Source organism: Acomys minous, assembly GCF_964271855.1.
Source record: "Acomys minous genome assembly, chromosome: 12".
Taxonomy (NCBI): domain Eukaryota; kingdom Metazoa; phylum Chordata; class Mammalia; order Rodentia; family Muridae; genus Acomys; species Acomys minous.
Window position 1 is genome coordinate 61,506,187 of NC_140493.1, and position 18,764 is coordinate 61,524,950.

At 41.3% G+C, this 18,764-nt stretch overlaps 1 protein-coding gene across 2 annotated transcripts in view; it reads right to left on the bottom strand.

The window, feature by feature from the left end:
* The window catches only part of VPS13B (vacuolar protein sorting 13 homolog B), a 517,649-nt gene that overhangs the window by 152,018 nt on the left and 346,867 nt on the right, over positions 1-18,764 (bottom strand). For both annotated transcript variants that reach the window (XM_084803053.1, XM_084803052.1), the window contains exon 35: positions 8,958-9,095. In XM_084803053.1, coding sequence (XP_084659179.1) covers positions 8,958-9,095 — 138 coding nt within the window. The remainder of the gene's footprint in view (positions 1-8,957; positions 9,096-18,764) is intronic.

An 18,764-nucleotide genomic window follows, 5' to 3' on the forward strand; every position in this document is an offset into this window, starting at 1 on the left:
AACTTTTGAAGTAGATAAATAAGGAGAAAGGATTAAGCATTTATTCTGTATTTTGATGACAGACACTATAGAGTAACCAAATAGTAGGTGAGTGACTGATTGTCTTTGCAGAACTACGACAGCTAATAAATATTTCAAAAAGAAATGTAAGAGCTAGGAACCTGCTATTTAAAACATCTCATGAATTTAAGACTGCAAACACCATACAAAGAGTTCCTCAGATACCGTCTGTATCCTGATGGAATGGCACAAAACTTATACAACACAGTCTCACTTAAACAAGCAGACGGGACTCAAATAACAAATGAACAAAAACCAATCTACCTTGGGAAACACAGAGGGAAGAGGGCAGGGTGAGGAAAGTTTTGACTTGATAAACCCAGAGAAGTGGGAAGGAGGTCAAGACTCATGAATCTGCCAGAAGAGGCTAATCTAGAAAGCCAAGGGGCAGACTGTGAAGTAAAAGGAGAGGTCAGAGGCAGGGCTGCTCTGAGCTGACTGAGGAGGGCAGAAGGCATACGCGTGCACAGGGAAGCAGTAAGCATGGTGTGAGACCATTCCAAAGGACCTGAGTGGAAGAAGAATGAATTCTGGATGACAATGCAGTGGTGAAAGGACACAGGAACAACATTAGTAGTTTGAAAGAAATCTGAACACTATAGAAAGGGAAGGGATGAAGAGGAAGGGAGAAAGATGACTTGATGAGATGAGAGCATGCTTCAGTAATGGAAGATGGGGAGGCAGTCTTAGCACTGGACAAAACTAAGGTGGGACATTTAGAAATTGTTCAAATAGAAGAGGTGGCTGAGGTTACTGTACAGAGATAAGAAGACCCAGGACTGTGCCCTTGGGAAGCTGCAGGACCAGAGTAAGTCAGAGCGAGCCGTGTGAGCAGAAGGTAGAAGCTGGTTCCTGTTTCTTTTCTCTTCCTCTCTAGCCTTCGCAGCCATTCCCTTTCATAGGGAAATAAATTCTGACAGACTTAAGCTCTGTAACAAGTGAGAAAGTCTAAACAACTGCCCTGCACTGACGGTCACTGATGCTGGTATCACCCCATCATCTCCACAAGCAGCATATGCAGTTTTTGGGTCCTCTTCCTGAGCTAAGTAGGACAGAGGGGAGGTCTCTACAGGCACCACTGTGAGCCCTTCAAAGAGGGCCATGCTCCTCCCCTTTCCTGTGCAAGAACATTTGTTACTAAAAGCAAGTTTTTGAAATAAAAATCAGTTTTTTCATGTACACACACACACACACACACACACACACACACACACACACACACACACACACAGTTATGGTTAACCCTTCCCCACCAGCCCTCCATCACTATCGCCCCACTACCTGCTTGAACCTTTCTGGTCTTGGTATTCCCTTTCTCCATTTTCCTCTCACCTATAATCCACTAGCTGCCTTCCAAAACGCATTGCCAACCAAGTAGAGGAAAGAACTAGGAAGATGAAAATATCTGGAACTAAAGGTTTGAGTGTGTGTGTGTGTGGGGGGGGTGGAATTAGGGGAACAAGAGAAATATGAGGTAGAGAGTAGACTAACCAAAATTAAATGCATATGAAGCATACGGATTTCTACTAATTAATAACTACTCAGGGCATGGTTTTTAAAAAGCAGAGTTTGAGCAGAGGTTCTCTCATGGGTGCACAATGCTGATTCTAGAAGACATGGATTATGAAATGCATATCTCAGTGCCATGCACAAGTTAGCCTCATCATGAGTTGTGGGCCGGTGAGGTCCCAGAAGCACCCCAGACAAACTATTGCTAATTGTTTTTCGTTGCTCATCATAACTAGATGGTATGACCCTACTTCTAAAGACACCAAACACTTCTGTTGCAGGACACAGAAAATCAATCGTGAACTGACTAGAAAATGCTATCCTTGCAGGTTAGCTTTAATCCAGCTAGAAAGTGCTCTCTGGGTTGCTAGAGGAGAAAAGACATCAGACTCTATGGACTACCACAACAACCCATCACATAAGCAATATGTGCCTACTGGTACAGTAGTCAAAACACTGTTTATGTGAATAATAAACTCTCTCTTGACTGAATTTGATGGCTGGTCTACAGAAGGAAATTCATGCCTGGTACCACAAACATGGTTATAAAAAAAAAAAGTCTAGGGAAGTCACAGGCCCTAAGGGAGAACCTATTCATGTGGTTTTGCTAAATGGCATATTGTTAAACTTCTTTCGAAATATTTATATTTATATCTATAGATTTGTGCTGCTCTCATTTGGTTAGAGAAGATTTTAACTGAAGGGGCAGTGGTTAATGCAGAGGTTGTGCCGCTCAACATGCTGAGTGTAGGCCACTGTGAGCACTCAGCCCCAGATGCCCCAGGCTCAGGAAACATTAAGGAAGAAGGGGTGGAAAGAATGGAGGAGCGAGAGGACGGGGAGAAGTGCTACGAACCCCTGGCTGTGAAGCATGCGGCTTCTCAGGACCTCACCACTGCTTGGTTACTGTACCAGACCTCTACATCATCAAGAGAGAGAAAATTCCAGTGCCTGATGGAGAGAGCCCCCAGAGCCCACACTCCCAGCTAAGGAGTGAATGGCAAATGATGGTTTCTGGGGGGAAAGTCACTTGTCCTTTGGGGGAAGCACTGGCAGGCTGCCTATGCCTCAGTGGGTGACTCCATGCCCATACACACATGGAGAGCAACAGTTGGACTTAGTAGGCTATTTTAAAAAAGACATCAAGTTGGGAAGGAGATATGAGTGAACAGGATAATTGCATGCATATATGCAGTTTTCAAAAAGGAATCACTCTTGTTAAAAACCACCCTTTCTGGCAGACATGGCAGCTCACTGTTAATCTCAGTGCTTGAGAGGCAAAGGGAGTCTGATCTTTGTGATTTTAAGGCCTATAGACAGGAAACTCTAGGTCAGCAGGGACTGTATCAAACAAACAAACAAACAAACAAAAAACTTAAGCACAACACACTTTTTGCATTTCTTTAAAAAATATGAATTATAGTTGAAAAACTAGGGGTAAAATAATAATAAAAATGTTTGCATATGTAACTGATGGGCAGTTTGGTCTTCACGTGGGTCCCCTAGCAAGTGGAGAGAGGGCTGTCTCTGACGTGGACTCTGTTGCTGGCTTCTGGATCACTCGGCCCTAGCTGGCTGCCTTGGCTGGCCTCAGTGGAAGAGGATGTGCTTGGTCCTGATGTGGCTTGATGTGCTACGGTGAGTTGGTACAGGGATGGGGAGGGGGAGGGGATGCTCCCCTTTTCTGAGAAGAGGATGGGGAAAGGGAGGAGGGAGGAAGGGTGGGGCTGGGAGGAGAGGAGAGGGGGCTGAAATTAGGATATAAAGTGAATAAATAACTAAATTTAATAGTAATAAAGAAATAGTTGGTCTTTCTTTGGCTGTCAGCTTAGATTCAAGTTTATGGTTTTGTTTAGATAAATCACGGGAAAATAAGCCATGACAATATGCTGACACTGGAATTAGGAACTCATAGGCTCAGGAAGTGGAGAAATTAAGGCTCTTAGGGTTTTATTAACTGGTTTATGTTTCTTAAATATACATGCGAGCACTATAGTGGCACTAAACTGAATCAAACCAGCACCGGGACCCAGAGACTGAAGGAAGGGCCTTCTACAGTAAGTACTAGGGCAGTGTCAAGAGAAAGGTAACTGGGGCTTGAGGTCTTTTCCCCCCTCTCTTTTACTTTGAATCTTCTTGCCTTTAAAGTTTATTTCATTTAAAAAAAAAAAAAAAGAAACCAAAACCCTCAAAGATCAATAAGATGGCTCGGTGGATAAAGATGTTTGCTACCACAACCTCACTCTGGTCCCTGAAACCAACATGGTGGAAAACAGGACTGAGTTCTGCAAGTTGTTTTATCCTTGCTATCTTGTGTGGCAGAGTGTGGACACACAATAAATGAATGAGTAATGCTAAAAACATAGGTTCTTTTTCCTTTTATATTATTTTATGTAATATTATGATATTTTATAAAAAATTTCTTCATAAACCCTCTGTAGCTGAGCATGCGCTGAGAATGATAGGAGTGTATTTTCTTCAGATATCTTACATACGCTACACATCTTTAAAATTTAAAGTAACCTAAATTAGCTTCCACTGGGTAATGGACTTAGCAACAGCAGAACATAAGAGCAGAATGCCACCAGGAAAGCTAAAACACACACACACACACACACACACACACACACACACACACACACACACACACACACGAGAAACCATCCCAAAACTAAAAGGAAATGAGAAAAACTGAAAACTAGATAGGAAAATTAATGAACATGTTATACAGGAAAAAACTCAACAAGAAACTCTTTTAGAAGAAAAAGGCCTTAGTAGCAGTTTTAACACATGGTAGAACAGACAGACAGAAAGGCAAGCTCTGTGGAAGCTGGGTTTGATATAGTCTGGTTACTTCGATGATATGATGAATGAGGTATGTTAATTATTAACTCATAATAAACCAAAAAAGACTCAGGATTGATATCTCACTTTGACACTTTTGTTCTTTGTTGTCATTCAAATGTCACTTCGTGGCTAAAGGGACAGTGGTTCAATAATTTTGTGCAATAGATCAGTTGGGGAAAAAAAAAATCCCAGGGAGCCACATGTCTTTACAAATGACCTTGAGTTAATCAGAAAAGTCTGCATCTTTACCAGTTCTGCTTACGTGTCAGCTCTGATTAAATTAAAAAAAAAATCATTTCAAAGTTAAGGGTGGCTATGGTTAACAAAACTTTGAACTGAACTCAAGTAAACACATTCCTACATTTCTGTGTGACGTCACAGTGAACAGTCCACAGCTGAATTTGAGTTTGCAAAAATGAGTGGCTTTTCAATATAAGACATATCTGATTTAACACTAATTTTTTCTTTGCAGGCTAACTGTCCTGGGAACAGGTGGCCCTGCTTTCAATTATAGGGCTAGCATGCCAGTGTGAGGCCGGGATCAGTTCACCTTCTCACGGGGAATTTTCCTCGGTTGGGAATGGATTTATTATGGCTTCACACATGGAACAGAGCTCATGTCAGCTGAGGGCAGTGACACATCATACGCTTCAAATTAACCTGCTGTGGACTGTTCCTCGGGGCTTACATTGTGTATTAAAATGACGACATTTTAAAAACAGGTTGAAAGAAACCAGGATATCTCAACTGCAATGGTTCCAATTTGTTCCAACTAATCTCTCACCTGCTGGAAATACAGTTCCAGAGCTGGTGGTAGCTGCTGCTTTGTGAGTTTCTCCAAGCCACTGACCTTGCTAATGGGAGCTGTTTGCCTCTGAGGAAGGGGGTGGGGCCTGGGGGGTCTTCAGGGAGCTAGTGATTTAGAGGTTGGGATTGTCGCTTGCCTAAGGAACTATTAAAGGGGCACAAACATAAAGGACTACTCAACAACTCAGGATCACTACAAGTTTAAAGGCTAGAGGACAGTGTTTGTGCCATCTTGTTGAGAGAAAATAAGCCTCCAAATGGATTTCAAAGCTTGAGTGCAATCCTTTGAGGACATGAAGGGTAGGCACTTACAATCAATTTCCCCTCTACATTTTGGGGTCCTAATTTTTACTGTCACTGTAATGCAGCCTAGAGAACAAGCAATAGAAAATAGAAGTAAGTTTGAGGTGTAGCAGGAAGACATTCTGTGGTACTGATTGATGTGCACAAATTTAAAAAACTAACTGCAAAAAGATTTTAATGCTAACACTGATGCTCCCAATAAAGTCAGAAGCATATCTACTATATTTTGTGTTACTTGCATTGCTACTTCTTTCAAAGTGAAGAAATGGTGGTGGAGAACACTATAGGCTGCAGCTGTTTCCTAGTCCTAGCACAAATAAAAGTCCTTAGAACTGCACTACATAATAACAATAAAACAAAACCAACCCCCCTAATTCTATTGAGTTGCCAATATGTACAACATAATATTCTTTGTATGTGAGAAGATTTTTAATGTGCCTTGTGATGCTCTTCTAGTGTTTTAGAGGGAATGCCACAGCGCTAACATACAATTCCAAATCACCTTCCCTTAATTCAAGATAAACAAACAAACAAGCAAACAAATGTATTTTTGACAAAAATATTTTAGACTTTAAAGAACTTAAACCACATTTGGTGTTTTTCATAATAAAATAAGCACTCTAAAGCTTGATCTTCCTTTGTTTCTAGTGTGCCTGTGAAAAAACTGATTGGTGCTTTTGGAAAACAATCGCTTATGATGGAAAAAAATGTGTGTTTACACAGAAATCTAAAAAGAATTGTAATCAGGTATATAAACCCCCCTGGGCCTGCAAGGTGATGTAAAGGGTAGTTGAGGCGAGGACTACCACACTGACATCTTCAGTCCCATCACTAAGACCAAAACAGCTTCTGCATGGTGTCTGGTGACCCTCACAAATACACTGTGCACATACACAGACACACAAATAAATGTAAAACCAAACCAAAACCAAAACATTTCATTACAAAAGGTCTAGGCTAGAAGCACCCACCTCACCTGGAGTATGGTATAAATACAGTCTTTCAGCCATACCTCAGAACAACCAAAACACACATGAAGAGATGCAAAAAACAAACTCAATCTTATAAACTATGGTTGGAGAATAATTACATCAGTTCAATATCTTAGAAGTTTCAGTGTCTGGTCTTCTCTACCATGGGAGCAGCTCTCCTGTCTTGGCCCCTCACCCCTGAACATATATGCCCGCTCCAAGTTCATCGGTACCAGCTGCTTGAACAGGAGCGCTCTCAGCTGAGCCGTCCACCGAAACTCTCTGCAGGGGAGCTGAAGCGACCAATTGAGCCAACAGATTAGGGCCATGTAGGCTGGCGGTCCAGTGGCCTCTGACCTCACTTATCTATAGCCACAGCTTCCAGACCAGCACCATTTCAAGGGACATCGACCCAGCTGCCAAGTTCATTGGGGCAGGAGCTGGTACAGTTGGGGTGGCCGGCCCTGGGGCTGGGGTTGAGACTATTTTGGGGAGCCTCATTATTGCTATGCCAGGAACCCTTCCCTGAAGCAACAGCTCTTCTCCTACGTGACTGTGGGCTTTGGGGTTCTTTTGCCTAATGGTGGCCTTTCTCATCCTCTTCGCCATGTGAGGCGGCTGTCTCTACTTGGACCTCCCACAGCTCTTCCGTAGCCCGTCTGCCCTGCATGCTCCTTTTCCTATTTCTCCCCCAGGAAGTCTTGGGGAAGTGCTTGGCTCAGGGTTTGACAGAGAGAAGATAAATAAATACTGTATTAATAAGAAAAAGTTTAAATATCCAAATACACTATCACTATTATTTTAAATTATGAAATAAAAAGCAATTTATATCCATTTACAAATTTTGAAAATACCTTAAGATAAGCAGAAGTATAAATACTTTAAAATAATTTACTTTGTTATGTTTTTACTATGCTGTCATATTAAATGCTAGATTTATGAACATGTAATTATTCACTCATACACTGGTATTTCTCTTAAAAATTAAGTGTATCTGGTTGTCTTGCAGATATGGTGCACAATCTACCGTTGACTCAAAGATCCCATGACTTTGACAAACAAATCAATAATCCTAACTGTATTAAAAAAAATGCCTAAAAGGAAGCCTGAGCCTAAGTGAAGAGTAAGAAGTAACTCCAAATTCCTGTTTCTGCTCCAGCAGCTGATCCCCTGTTAACTTCTCCTCCGATCTAACACGCCAGACCTTCACAGAGGACCAGCCCTGCAGCGAGGAGAGCCCGGCAACTGTTTCCCCTGCAATTGATTGTGCTTGGATTCAATAAAACCCGGCGTTTCTCATTTACTAGGAAGTAGGCTTCACGCTCCTCCAGGCTGTCTGCTGTCTCACTCCAAGGCTTTCCCAGCCAGCAGCTTCCTCCTTCCTGGCATTTCCTAAGGTCACATGTGGACAGCTACTATGAAGAGAACCAGTTCTTCACACTGGCCCGAGACACGCGCTGCGGACCTGGGCCTTCTCGTTATGCAGAACTGACTGACAGGCCACAGCACACACACACTCAGCACGGGCCACACAGGGACAGTGTCTCCCATCAGAAGTCCCACCTTCCAGTTGTTACTGGAGATGTAAGAACAGTCTAATGTCCTTGTTTTAAAAATCTTATGAAGAGGCCAACGTTACATTCTGAAGCCCTGTGTGTATAATAAAAGTGAAACAGTCAGTTCCAGAAATCAAATAGTGAAGACCACACGAAGGAGGTCAGAATTGGAGAGAGAGCTGATGATGAAGAGGTTAAAAAGGAGCCTTCGGAGGAGTAGGAGACAGAGGCGGAAACTTACTAAGCCATGCCAACCAGTTGTCCAAGGCAGATCAACTCTGCAGAGTCACGAGCCCCACTGGTGGGCCAGTTCATCTAGCCTGCCATGGCAGCTGGCTTCTCTCCTGTTTCCGTCTGAGTCTCCTTGTTCATAGGAGACGGAGAGTAACAGCAGCGAGCCCTGGATTCTTTACAACTATGTGAGGAGTTGATGCTAAGCTATCTACCTACAAGTGAGTGTTTACTATATCTCAACACCTTTCCTTATGCAGTTGAAATAAGTGTGCTCATCTAATCATGCTCCTTTACATATGGAACCAGGAGTCTCATCCATGATCTGTATTATTTTCTTCATATGCAGTAAGAAAACTGAACAGAACATTTCAACAATTTCTTCAGGAGCACAGAGATGACTAAGAGAAAAAGCAACACTAACACACAAGGTCTTCAGCTTCCGGACAACTACTCCTTGACGGGCAGGCACTTTCTGTCAAGGACAGAGCTGCTCAGTCACATTCACACTTGCCTTTCTATCTTTAGGATGGGTAGGCTAACGAGAGCACGCTTCTGCAGAGCAGGCCAGCTACTCACTGCCTGGTAAGGGGCCAAGCTTACTGGCAGATCCGACATGCATGTTTCTGTCCTCACACAGGAAAGGGAGTACGCTTGATTATGACTTCCATACCTGGTCCATTAAGAAAGTCTTTGATTTGTAGTGTAACAAGGGAAGGTGGAATCCCACTTTTACTGTCCGTTTCTCCAGGCACCGTCTGCAGCCATATGGTGTTATAGTCAAGGGCTTCGGGCAGAGTCTTCCCAGGATCTAAGTGACAAAATGGAATGAAAAACACTGATCACACTACAAGCATCTCAATGAATCTGTGTGGATAAATATGATCAACTAATGTTCAACTGTTTTATGTAAACTTCATCATTTCTTTTATTTGCACACACACACACACACACACACACACACACACACACACACACACACACACACTAAGGTAAACTAAGTATACAAGGTGGGATGAGTAATTTCAAATTAAGCCACATGATCTTTGTGAGACAGTAAGGCCTGAACGCTGAGCTGCTGGTCATTAAGTTTAATGGTTGGATTTTTATACACAGTGCTGGAAACAAAGGGAAAAATGGCAAGCTTCTCTGTCAGCTTAAAAAAGAGGCTCATATATGTTCAAAAGATGCAGTGGATTCTAACTACTCTGGGGTGAATTTGATCTGTTTCAGAGTTTTCCTGACACCACAATCAGTTTTTACTGCTAAGCTTTTGAAGTTCCCATCAGTAGCTTTCTCACACCTTCTTGAATGATAATGCCTGGCCAATCTTTTACTAGTTCTAATACTGGCTACAGTTTTAGGCTTTTTCTATTTTGACATTTTTCCATTTTAAATTATGCATTTCATTTTTTCCTGTTAACATTATGTATCCTTTAAGAATATATTTTGGACACTGGTAATGCCAAAGAATTTGCTTTTAAAAGCTTGGAAAACTACAGTTTCTTATTTAAATAACTCTTTGAATAAAAATGAATGCTGTATGTTGGCATATAAAGTAATAGGCTTTAAAAAAAATCTTCTCAATATCCAGTTTTCCTTCAGTTTCACAATTGTTTTACTCTTTGTGTTTTAATGTACTTTCAATGTCATCTTTACAAGGATGCTCTTGCCACAGAACCCATCTATCCCATTTTCAGCCTATCTGAAATGTGCTACTAAAGCATTATTTATTTTAGGCTTTATTGATTGGCTTGCTTTCAAGAACAGCATTTACATACAGTATATTATATTCAACATATGGTTATATAGTATTGCTGTCATATGTGAACTGGGCATATAAATTCTGCCTTGGAATTTGTGTTTCTTGACCTTATCATGTGATCCTTATGAAATCTGGCACATATGAACCTTTATGTTATTTCAAAGAAAATACTGAAAGCGATTGATTGTGACGTCCAACGTATGTGGTAAAGATCAAACATTAAGCTAGAGCATGCTTCCCTTTTATGGCCGGTGCGTTTGAAGCAGTGGGAATGTGAAGAGTAGACCCATTACATAGTAACAATACACTATCTTCTCCTGCAAATACAACAGTCAGGTCTTGTAGAAGCATAACTTTTGTAGCTGGAAGACGCCTTAGTCAGTTAGCGGGAGCCGTGCAGCCTGCCAGGACCTGAGTGTCCCGCCCCAGGGTATCATCTAGCTACACACCAGCAAAAGTGACTCTTCAAGTAAATACTTCCTGCTGGATCTAAGTAAGGAGGCATCATTTTTTAGTTTGAAGAGGAAATAATCAAGCAGTGGATATGATGATCTCACAGATGAAAGTGTAATGACAATGGATAAGAAGATTCTATGAAATTGGCGCAGGAACAACTCAGGAGAACAACGCATAGGAAGCACACTACTCAGTCTGCAGAAAGCTAGAGGTCTGCACTTATGGCATCTAAAAACTAGTCCATTCTCTGTGCTTTCCAGTGGTGAGGATCCTGAGTAGCAGGACATTAACAGACCAATCACAACCCAACTAGAGAATATAAAGACTGACATTGATTAGGAAATCATGGGGAATAGTGCAATCATTTGAGACAGCAAACTAACTTTAGGAATTAACTTCCCCAAAATGGATACATGTACACACATTTATACCTACTGAAAACTGCCTATCATTTTTCTGCAGAGTTCTTTTTCTAACTGACATGTAGGAACCAGTGTTTGCTCCTAGTGTGCAGCTGCCTTTCAGCTGCACTCTAATGCTTTGTGCATGTACACCACACTTAACAGACATAGGAAAAAACAACTTTCAAAGATTTATTTTTAGGTAATTATGATCTATTTGTATTGGTTTGTTTGTTTTTGTTTTGTCGAGACAAGGTTTCTCTGTGTAGCCTTGGCTGTCCTGGACTTGCTCTGTAGACCAGGCTGGCCTCACAGAGATCTGCCTGCCTCTGCCTCCTTGAATGCTGGGATTACAGGTGTGGGCCATCATACTTGGCTTATTACTAGTGCTTTTTGGAAACATTTTTGTTTTTCTTTTTTAATCCTCACTGTTTAATTCTTCTGGAGAATACTTAAACAGGAAAATCTACCCACCTCCAATGTTCACCAGGGATATACACGTTAAAATGAGGAATACAAAAGTTCCTTAATTGAAATACTTAAAAAGATCACGACTTTGCTAAGTGCTGGTAGTGGAGGGGAAACAGCTATGCCCCCATGTGTTAGACATGACTGAACATGCAGTGTTTTTGCATAGATGGGAGAGAATAGGGAAAATTTCACCAAATGTCTAAGCATCTATGCCCTTGAATCAGGAAGGACATCTGTAGACCTTTATGCTTTTAAAGAAACACTTAAAGACATATAGAGTAATGTTCAAGTAAAGAAGTTGAAACAGCAAAAATTCAGGAAAAATAAATATCCACTTAAAGGAAAGTAAAATGTCATGATAGCACTACAAACACTACATAGAAGACGACGATGCTACTGATAAAAAGAGCAGAGTGCATTTCTACACTACTACAGAAGACCTCCAGTGTACACTGCTCAATTAATAAATCAGAGAAGCAGGAAATAGGTTCAGTAAATACAAATATGATCCCCCTTCCACATACAAACGTTGTCCCTCCCCCCTTCTCTCTCTCTCTCTCTCTCTCTCTCTCTCTCTCTCTCTCTCTCTCTCTCTCTCTCTCTCTCTAATAGAGTGACAGGGTCTACGAACTGACTATGTAGACTATACTGGCTTGATATGCCTGCTTTTGCCTCCCGACTGCTGGGATTGAAAAAGCTCATCACAACCTATGGACTTTTTTTTTTTTTAAGTACTAGAAAATGATTGTTATTGAAACAAGCTTAAGTACATGCTGATACAAGTCATTCAGGATGGAGGACAAAAATAGGACTCTTTACCAAAGAATTTAAAAAGGTAACAGGAATGGAAAAGGAAAGCTAGTTCTGAAAATGTGTCTGAATGTTTTCTAGGTTGGTAAGGCTTTGTGCAGGTCCTCTTAGGGCAGAAGTTGGAGGGTCTGGCCACTTTGAGCCCTAGCAAGAACTCAGCTCTGTGGTAATCACAGGGCTCTGAGCAGGCAGGGGAGACAGTAGACAGACTAGGAAGAACAAGAGTAGAGCTGGAATTAGGAATTAAAATAACTATAAAAGTCAAGGAAACCAGTACTTTGGTGGTTACCACAAAATATTTGGATAAATGGGTTTAAGAGTGTATATGAACTTATAAGCCAACAGAGTAACTGAACTTAGAAACATCCAAAGCACATAAGTCCAGAGCCAATGTTTCTGAATATAGACTAGCACTGGTATTATGCCCTCTCTGAGTCTTAGCAAACATCTCTAGTTTGGAAAAGGGTATTTGAGGATTCTTGAAAAATGTCTACCTCTAACAGTCACCTCATGCTTTAATGGTTGCGCAGTGAGGGAGACGAGGGCTAGACTTCCTGAATGCTGTCTTCAATTTAATTTGTCCTAAGTTCTATCATTAGGACTAGACAATAAGATAGGAATTACACATTCTTCAATGTCCATATACCTGGGAAAGCACCAGATACACTAAGATTAAAGGAGCTTGTAAAGATTATATAAACAGAGTGACAGACAGGACAGCTGTTTCATATTGGAAGCTCCTCCAGGCTTCTTCCTATGTAGTAAACACTTATTTATTCAAGTACTAGAAGCTCTCAAAATGGATGAACTGCTGGTGTTGGTGCATTTAACTTCTTGTCTCTAAGCCTAAGAAACTAGGGAAAGTTGTTCTTTATGAGAAACCATGTGTGGGTAATGGGACAGGAGAAGTGACCTACAGCTTATAGCCATGCATGTTATTCATAGTGAGAAGCCAGGCAGAGAGGTAGCGACAAAGTTGTAATATTTACTTCCCTTTAGGGAAAACTTGCTAAAGAAAATACTTTATTCTATTATTCTAAAATACTCACAAATAACCCAGAAAGCCCCTTTTCAACACCTATAAAAGTCTTTACAAAAGCCAGTCCAAGGTTAATCAAAACCATGGCCTTCAGAAAGCTGATCACGTAGGCATGTCTGCGCTGGTAGATGGCTTTGCTCTCCTTCTGAGAAACTGTTACTTCCCTTAGCTTCTTGGGAATGCTTCCACTGAACCTGAGGACAGCCATCTTGGAAAAGTGCTGTTGTTCTTTTTTTAATTCCTAATAAGCAGTCACAGTAAGTGTATCTTTGGTTCATATTTGGATTGTACGGAACACAACATAATTCAGAACAGATAATTCAAAATAGATGCAAAGATAAATATCCAAAAATTCTTTGTAATCTCCTACTTACCAAAAATGTGTATTCCAAGCTTATGGAAAACAGCTAAACAATAGCATTTAAAAAGCTTTGTTAATTACTCTGCTATGTTCTACACCAGGATGGAAGGTGTATTTTTGTCATAACAAAGTTGAATTTTTGCACAGGTCCTAAAAGGAAACCTATTTCTTTCTGTCACAGATCTCACTGTTGTTTTCTCCTTTGAGAGCGACATGGCATTGAGCAGATGGCGAAGCTGAGGTACTGCACGCAGGGTCCTCTGAACGCTGCCCATCATAAAGACACCAAGTCCACCCTCCCACACGCTTACCTACTTCTCTTTGTGTGCATATGCATTCCCGAGGATGCTGAAAGGGAGCACTGGGCCCCATGGAGTTGTAGTTACAGCTGCATGATGGGGGTGCTGTAAGCAGAACCCTAGTCCTCTGAAAAAGCCGCAAGCACCCTTAATGGATCAGCTATCTCTCGTATCCCCTTCATACATTTTGAGTAATGAACTTTGTAATTTGAAAAGCCAAGTACTATAAAAATCTACTTATTTCAAAGTCACTATCTATTGTAGAATGGTCTAGAATGGGACTCCAAAACAGTATCATCTTTGTCCACACCCTCACCTCTTTTCTCTAAATGGTGGCTTTCACCAGTGCTGGTGCTGGTACTACAACAGGACTTGGTTACGCAGTGCCAGGAAGAGAAATTAGCAGTTATTTTCTCTAGCAGTTCCGGGCAACCGTGTTTATTATGGTAGCTATAAGTATCTAGAGTCACAGCACTGTTTTGACTACACTGGTGCTGTTTTCTTATGATACCTGTACCAGTTATTTTCCTTTTCACTGTGTCAGAAACCCCAAGAACAGCCACTTGGGGGTGGTATATTTGGCCTCCCAGTTCTACGGAGCCAAATACATAGGGCAGAATATTCCTGGTGGCAGGGGCCTGAGGAGAGAGGTCAGTGCTGCTGGTGTCCAGCTCGCCCTGTCCTCATTCAGCCAGGACCTCAGCTCAGGGGATGATACTGTCCACAATTAGGGAATCGTACCCCATTGTAACTAATGCAATGTAGAAATTCCCTCATGGGAATGTCCAAATATTAATCTACCTCGGAAATTCTTCACAATCATGCCTAGAAGTTTGTTTGCGGGTGATTCTAGATTTTGCCAAGCTGACAATATTAATCACCACAGACCTAAGTCTACTGTAGACATGAATGCTAACTTAACTATGATATGCCATCGGTGCATTAGATTTCCTATGGTGGAAAGCTCTTATAAATTTCTGTTAATGAAAAACTCTAGCAAAATGTAGAGGATGGCTGATTAATGGAGTTCTAACCTCACTTTATTTGTTTTAAGCCAAGCTCCCTTTATGTTCCCTAACCTGCTAAATGGAAACAGCATCACTCAACTTCACCTCTCCTAACATACCATCATAAAGCTTGGCATGCACAATAGCAACCCATCATGGTAAATAGGCACTCCAGCCCAAACATGTGTTATCGTTACAAGCAAGTTACAGGAAGTAGTTGACCAAATGCCTATGGTTCGTACCCCGGCTACAATGCTTTTGGTATCCAAACATGCTCCTATGGCTTTATGGTACGTGTCATATGATTGGTTGACCGAGAAAGAGAAGGCTAAGGTACAGTTTACAGATGGTTCTACACACTATTCACTTGTCACCCAGATGTGGACAGATAAGCAATTCCATTCCCTTTCTGGGGTAGAACTCTGCCCAGTGGATGGAATTTTGGTCCACAGGATCATACGTATTTCTTAGAAGGACAAATGGGGAGATGTGTGTTTATATAATGATTTAGAGGTATAGGCAATGGTTTTGGTCAATGCTCAAGGAATTAAAAGAAATAATACTGGAAGGTAGATAGAGCTCTCAGCGTGGGCAAAGAATGTAAAGATGCTTACGTCCCATGTAAATGCTCAACAAAAGGTTACTTGAGCAGGGAGTTCAATTATCAAGTAGATAGGATTCTTCATTATGTGGACAGTCAATGTCTTTTGCTGGTCATTCCCGCCACTGCCCAACAGGCCCATGAACAAAGTGGCTGAAATGGAAGTTATGCTTGGGCTCAACAACATGCCCCACCTAGTTATGGCTTCTGTTGAACAGCAAGTCCTCCAACAGCAGAGATCAGCACTGGTTCCCTGGCACATGTAAACAGATGATGACCTTGTGACAAGCTAACTTCATTGTACTCCTTCCATTATGGAAAAGGCAGTGCTTTATCCTCATGAGGGTGGACACTAATTATGGTCATTGATTTGGTTTTTCTGAGTATAATACTTCTTCCAGAACTACTATCCATGGCTGTACAGGATGCTTTATCCAACATCATATTTCACACAGCATTGTTTCTGACCAAGCAACTAACTTCAGACAGAGAAGTGCGACAGTGGGCCCACGCCCATGGAATCAATTAATCTTACCATTTCCTCACCATCCCAAAGCAGCTGCCTTCATAGAAAGGTGGAGCAGCCTTTTAAACATACAATTATTGCACCAGATTAGGTGGTCAAAGCTTATAGGGCTGGTCAGAGTTCTTCAGAAGCAGGCATATGATTTAAATCACTTTCTAATAAAGGTTGTTTTTCCTATAGCCAAGACTTACTTGTCCAGGAGTCAGCGAGTGGAAATGGGAATGGTATCACACTCTCCATTGACTTTACCAACCTACTAGAAAAAAGTGCTTTATGCTCCCACGACTTCTGCTTCACTGGTTTACAGATGAGGAGAGCACACTTCTGTTAGGGGGTCACATTTCACTGCACGTGAGGCTTAGACCCAACTTGCCTCCCCCCTCCCCGGTGCCCCCATCAATTTGGGCCACTGATGCCCTTGAGTCAAGAGAGTAAGAGTTACAGAGTTAAGGGTAGAGAGTGATCCAGACCAGAAGAGGGAAACTGGACTGCTTCTTCTCAATGGAAGTACTGATGACTATGTCTGAGTGTAGGGGATCCTTTAGGGTGCCTCTTGGTATTATTACATTTTTCCATTAAAGTAAATGACAAACTGCAATAGCTGAATACAGGCAGGATGACAAAGGGCCCAGAAATTTCAGGAATGAGATTATGGTTAGACTCTGTGCCCCAAAGTTGAAATACTTACTGAGAGTAGAGGAAATACATAAGGGGTGGTTAGAGGTGGTTATAAATACCAGCTAAGGCCAAGTGACAAAATTCAGACACAGGATTGTAACTGCCAAAAACATTTCTGTTCTATTTTGTTAAAAGCAAATGTGTGTGTGTGTGTGTATGTGTGTGTGTGTGTGTGTGTGTGTATTAGCAGATATTTGTGATTTTCCCCTGACATCAATTGAGATAATAACAGTAGATAAGTGTTGTAAATTGGTGTTATTATACTTAAGTTATAGTACATTAAAAAGACTAAGTTCCTCAAAGTACTTTGCCACCTATTCAGGGGAGAAAAAGAATTCATCTGTGGTTGTATGTTGGAAAGTTGTATCATATCAGATGGGATCATGCTTTGTTACTGTTTTTATCTGAAAAGTAAGCATTGCCATCATTACTATGCTCTTGCAGAGTAGTTGGTACCAGAGTCTGTCTTAGTCACTATTAGTGTGAAGAGACACCATGACTGAGGCAACTCTTATGAAAGAGCAGAAAATTGGGAGCTTGCTTCCATTTAGAGGCTTCATCCATTTTCATCGTGACAGGAAGCATGGTAGCATAAAGGCGGGAGGCAGAGCAGTAGCTGAGAGTACCACATCCTGAGAGAGGGAGAGAGAGAGAGAAGAGAGAGAGAGAGAGAGAGAGAGAGAGAGAGAGAGAGAGAGAGAGAGAGAGAGAGAGACAGAGAGAGAGACAGGGAGACAGGCAGGCAGGCAGACAGACAGACAGAGACAGACAGACAGACAGACAGACAGACAGACACACACACACACACACACACACACACACACACACACACACACACACACACAGACAGACTCTGGCTTGGGCTTTTGAAACCTCAAAGCCCACTACTAGTTACAAATTTATTCCAACAAGGACATACCTCCAATTTATTTTTAAACAGTGCTCTCGGATAACCCAAGCTTCCAAATATATAACCCATTGAGTGCACTATTCTTATCAAAAAACTACAATGTATGTGGTATATCTTTCAGTTGTCTACTCTACTTAGTTTTAATTTTCTTTATCTCCAATTAAAATAAGAGGAATATAATAAAAAGATAAAAATAATAAGGAAGTTTGCTCACCAGTAGAAGTTACCCAGTTATAATATATAAAAAAGCTACTTTATTTAAAAATAAAAGGAATCAACAAGGCTTCAAATAATCAACACATTTTACACCCCTAGTAAACATCATAGACCTGACAATTTCCTTCTGTTTCATTCACTTCTTATGGTTAACAAGATCACATCCTTACACGCATTCTCATCCCTTAAGTATATGGTCTATATATGAAGCAAGGAAGTAAACAATCTTCTGAGCAAACAACCCAGCTTTCAGTTTTCTGAATTAAAAGAAGAGTGTCTCCATAGATGCAAAAACAAACTGGTATAGCAAAATTTCAATTCCATAGACTTTTTTTTTTAAAGGAAGATAAAGCTTTTTTTAAAAAAGTTAGCGTCACAGCTAGCCAAAATGCAGTGTGATAAATTAACTTAGATGTTACGTTAGTTGGGGTACCCTTTAAAGAGTCCTTGTTTGGGAACTCAGGGACCCTACAGCTACCACACTTCTCTGAATTCTTGAGAAAAGACAATCTTTTAGCTTACTACTTTTTTTTAAGGCCCAGTCAAGAATGGATGCAAGTGGCTGGAGAGATTGCTCCGTAATTAAGAGCACTTGCTGCTCAGCGAAGCCGAGTGATGGCCACAATCCACACGGTGGCTCACAACTGTCTGCAACTCCAGGTCTAGATAAGTGGTGTCCTTTTCTAGTATCTACGGCCACCAGACACGCATATGGTACATATACGTACACCCATACATACCAAAAAATCTTTAAAAAATAAGTGTTTATTTATTGACAAAGCTTGTAGATAATTTGATGGGAAACAGCATGGAGGGCTTATATACTGGATCCATGTGCCTCTCTATGACACTAAGGATGGTGACGCCAAGGGAGGGCAGTGCGGGGCCATGGCTATATCTGGCATTCACCATGCATAGCGTATGGACTGCAAGTTCCTGC